Source organism: Lactuca saligna, chromosome 8, assembly GCF_052625555.1.
Source record: "Lactuca saligna cultivar CGN05327 chromosome 8, ASM5262555v1, whole genome shotgun sequence".
Lineage (NCBI taxonomy): Eukaryota > Viridiplantae > Streptophyta > Magnoliopsida > Asterales > Asteraceae > Lactuca > Lactuca saligna.
In genome coordinates this window covers 161286341-161290960 of record NC_136424.1, presented here as the reverse complement: position 1 = coordinate 161290960, position 4620 = coordinate 161286341, and the positions used below count along the sequence as shown (strand labels likewise).

At 32.7% G+C, this 4620-nt stretch overlaps 1 protein-coding gene across 1 annotated transcript; it reads left to right on the top strand.

Moving 5' to 3' along the window:
• The first annotated feature begins 1190 nt into the window (after window positions 1–1190).
• LOC145013362 (GDSL-like Lipase/Acylhydrolase superfamily protein) lies at window positions 1191–4620 on the top strand. Its single transcript, XM_078972156.1, has 5 exons — window positions 1191–1552; window positions 1651–1851; window positions 2044–2210; window positions 2668–2938; window positions 4301–4620. Exons 1-5 carry the CDS (start codon window positions 1330–1332, stop codon window positions 4567–4569), a joined length of 1131 nt encoding a protein of 376 aa, XP_078828282.1. The 5' UTR covers window positions 1191–1329; the 3' UTR covers window positions 4570–4620.

Below are 4620 nucleotides of genomic sequence, written 5' to 3'. Positions count from 1 at the left end.
AAATCAAACCACAGGGACGAAAAACGCAACAAAATCAAACCATAGGGACCATCCAAGTGCAAAAAAAAAGTTAGGGACCAAACTTACAATTTTGACCAAACCACAGGGACGATTTCAGTAATTTACTCTTATTATTTTTCTTTTTAAAAAAAAAAAAAAAAAAGATAAAACTTTATAAATGGTCCCTATGGTAATGAAAAGACAGAAATGCCCTTCACTTAACGGCTAAAAGCTAGCGACGTTAGCGAAAATAACCCTTTGTTAAAAGAGTTGAAACCACAGGGACCATCTGTGAGGTTTTTTGAACTTAGGGACTAAACTTGATATTTTCAAAAACCACAGGGACCATTTTTGAAGTTTTGTACATATATATATATATATATATATATATATATATATATATATATATATATATATATATATATATATATATATATATATATATATATATATATATATATATATATATATTAGTTAGACCGGTTTACAATATATTGATCTGATTCTGTCTCTTTTTGGTCTGAATTGATACGATTTTGATCGAACTAAGTTGTGGTTTTATCGACAAAAGTTAACAAAGTTAATGTAACCGGGTTACCCGCTCCCGGAAACGGAACCGCCGGTTCCGGGACTGGTTCCAAAAATTTAAGAACCGCCAAATGAGAGGGGTACCCGTCTATACTCATCCCTAATTTACATCACCAAAAATTTACATATCAAATTTATAATTACTTGGACCGATTCTTTTTTATAAGATCTGAACTGAAAAATATAGGTGATATACTTAACGAACAAAAAACTTTTAGTATTAAAGTGAAATATTTACGTAATTGTTTGTCAGAATTTGACACCACGTTTGTTTATTGAAGGTCAGAGATCTTAAGCCATGGCTTGCCTTTCTTGAAAGCAACTTTTACTATTTGCCTTTCTATAAAGCTACTTAATTAACATTTAACACCACGTTGTTTACTAACCATCGCACTCATCAATCAACAGCCGAGACTTAAACCCACCCTACCAAAAAGTCCCAAATTAGTCGACAACAGAACAGAATCACCCTTGACTGCTTAACTAATAAGGGTATAAAAGTAATTCACAATAAGGTTACAAGGATATAGCAGTCCTTTCACATTAAAGGATATAATAAATTTCACATCAGTAGTGACCTCAAAGCAAACTTCAGTTACAAACAAAAGCCTACCAGCACTCCTTAAGAAACCCACCACCATTACAAAAACATACATAAATCATGCCTGGTTGCTGTTGTTAGAACTTAGAACACCCCTACCCTCTACACCCTACCCCTACCACCCACCCACCCCCAGAGATATGAACAAACATGTTCTTCTATTGTTCATTTTCTGCATACCACATCTAACCAATGGCATCGACTTCAATTATCCAGCGGTTTTTAACTTTGGAGACTCGAATTCTGACACTGGCGACCTGGTCGCCGGTGTCGGTGATAAACTCGAGTCCCCTAACGGTCAAACTTATTTTAAAGGACCGTCAGGGAGGTTTTGTGACGGTCGTCTTATCATTGATTTCTTAAGTTAGTTCTCTGTCTATATCTATATATATCTATATCTATATATCTTATATATCTGTATCTGTATCTGTATCTAAGAACATTACATGGTGTTCTTGTAGTGGATGCGATGGACTTGCCTTTCCTAAACGCGTACTTGGAAGCTCTCGGTGTGCCAAATTTCCGCAAAGGATGCAATTTTGCAGCTGCTGGATCGACTATTTTACCCCCGTCCGTAAACGCCGTTAGCCCGTTTTCATTTGGGATACAAGTGGCTCAATTTTTTCGATTCAAGAGTCGGGTTCTTCAGTTGCAAGCCAAGTGTAAGTCATAATACTATACTTTTTATGGTTTGAACTTTTGAAATTTGAATATAGATATAAGATTTCCCTTTTATGACCGAAATTCCATATCAAACATACATGCATATACATACATACATACATGGATAGACCAAGGAATGGACGAAATTATGAGAAAAAACGTTCATTTTTTTTTATCTCGTCCATTGGCAGCAAGAAGGTTCAATAAGTATTTACCTGATGAAGACTACTTTAGCCAGGGGCTTTATATGTTCGACATAGGCCAAAATGATATTGCTGGTGCATTTTACTCAAAATCTTTCGACCAAATTGTGGCTTCGATTCCATTGGTTTTAGCCGAATTTGAAGCCGGAATCAAGGTTAGTTTCAGTTTCTTTTGACCAAATTGATATCATTCACTTACATCAATAAACAATCTCGGATTTAAAACACGATGGACTAGAAGAAATAACAATGTATTTTCATTTATTTGTGTTTTGTAACATCATAGCTTCATATCTATTTTTTGCATTCAACCCTTAAAACACCATTGCATTTTGCTCTTTTGATTGTTAAGAAATAGAAACATACTTTCATATATCTGTGCATTATCACACCAATCCTACTTTCATCTCTTTCTATTACAAGACGCTACTTTCAATAATTTTTCATAATTACAATTGTTTTGTGTTTGGATTTTCTAGAAGCATTGTTATAATAGGAAGAAATGAAGATAGAATAGTATAATGCATAATACAATGAAAGTACATTGATATTTGTTACATATACAAATATGCACATGTTCACACTACTAGTATCTAATTTTTTTTTTTTCAGAAATTATATGATGATGGTGCAAGAAACTTTTGGATTCATAACACGGGCCCACTTGGGTGCTTGGCCCAAAACATTGCAAAGTTTGGGACAGATCCCTCAAAGCTCGATTCCCTTGGTTGTGTTTCAACACACAACCAAGCGGCTAATCTATTCAATATACAACTACATGCACTTGCCACGAAATTGCAAGGGCAGTATTCAGACGCAAATGTAACCCACGTCGATATCTTCAAAATTAAATCTAATCTCATTGCAAATTACTCGAAATACGGTTAGTGCTTCTCTCTAACAAATTCACTTTTGGTGTATTATTTAATAAGTGACATATATATGATAAAATACATGGTAATTAATAAAAGAAATAAGTTGATTAAAAAACCGGCTAAATCACTCCATATCCCCCCACGTGGGCGTGTCATGGTGGAAAGAAAGAAAACAAATATCGAGTCACATGGAGGATATGAAACAGTGCAAATTTCAAAAAAAGGACAAACATGTGAATATGTGATTTGATTTAGTTTACGTGGGAAAATGACTTAAAAGCCCAACGAAGTTTTCAAACCGTTTAAAAAACCCCAATCATGTTTTATCTGTTTAAAAAAATCCAACAAACTTAACATTTTATCTAAAAAGCCCAACTAAGTTACATTTTCTCGAAAGTCAAATAAGAGAAACAGATGACATGGCTTATTACCGTATCCGAAAAATGACTTGTTAGACCAACCAAGTTTCCAAAACGTTTAAAAACTCCAATCATGTTTTGACTGTTCAAAAAAAAACCCAACGAACTTAAACAAAACAAAATTGGATTTTTCTGAACGGTTTGAAACTTTGTTGAACTTTTTAGACAAAATGTTAAGTTCGTTGGGTTTTTTTGAACAGACAAAACATGATTGGGGTTTTTTGAATGGTTTGGAAACTTCGTTGGGCTTTTAAGTCATTTTCCCTAGTTTCTGTAGGTGATAAGGATTGGTTGATACGCAAACATGATTATTATGTGATTAAGTTTATAAAAAATTACAAATTATAGTTTATAACATAAACAACTGTTAATGTTTTATATATTTTTTATGAAGTGTAATATTAATATTTTTTATTTTATGATAGTAACATATTTTCTTTTCCTTATCATATTAACAACATACTTATATAAGAACATATTTAATGTTAATATACTTACATTTTAAACAATGTAGTTATAGCTTCATTTCCTTACAGATGATATAGTAATATGTAACATGATATTTTACTGCTTTTAAATAATATATTGTTATCATGTGTAAAAGAAATAAATATATGAGTAAAGATAAAGTATATTAACTATATTAAATATGAGTAAATATGTTATTAGTTTCTATTTATAATCAAAGTCTTAGGTATAAACTTGTAGACCAAAGTATCTTTTTGTCCATACAGTATCGAATATATAGTTCAGCTACTTTATTATTAAAACGATGCAAGACACAAGATATCCATGTCAAAAGACTTAAATGCCCCTATTCAAGTAGCTTTTAACTTTTATGTAAGACCAATTTATATTTTTCCAAACATTTTTCCACAAATAAAAACTACAATTTTAAGGTAGTTTTGCCAAACATACTCATAACCTTTGGTGTTATGTTTGAATTTGTAGGTTTTGAACAACCAACGGGTGCATGTTGTGGGTACGGCGGTCCACCACTAAACTACAACAGCCAAGTGGCTTGTGGTCAAACAAAAACCATAAATGGTACCTCGATTACAACAACAGTTTGTAATGATACTACCGAGTATGTGAATTGGGATGGAATCCACTACACCGAGGCTGCAAATCAACACATTGCTTCACAAATACTCACCGGAAAGTTTTCCGATCCACCATTTGCTGATAAAATGCCTTTTCTTTTAAATCTCAAGTTTTAATACCCCAAATTGTAATCAAGACGCTTTCAAATAAACCATAAATTTATCCAA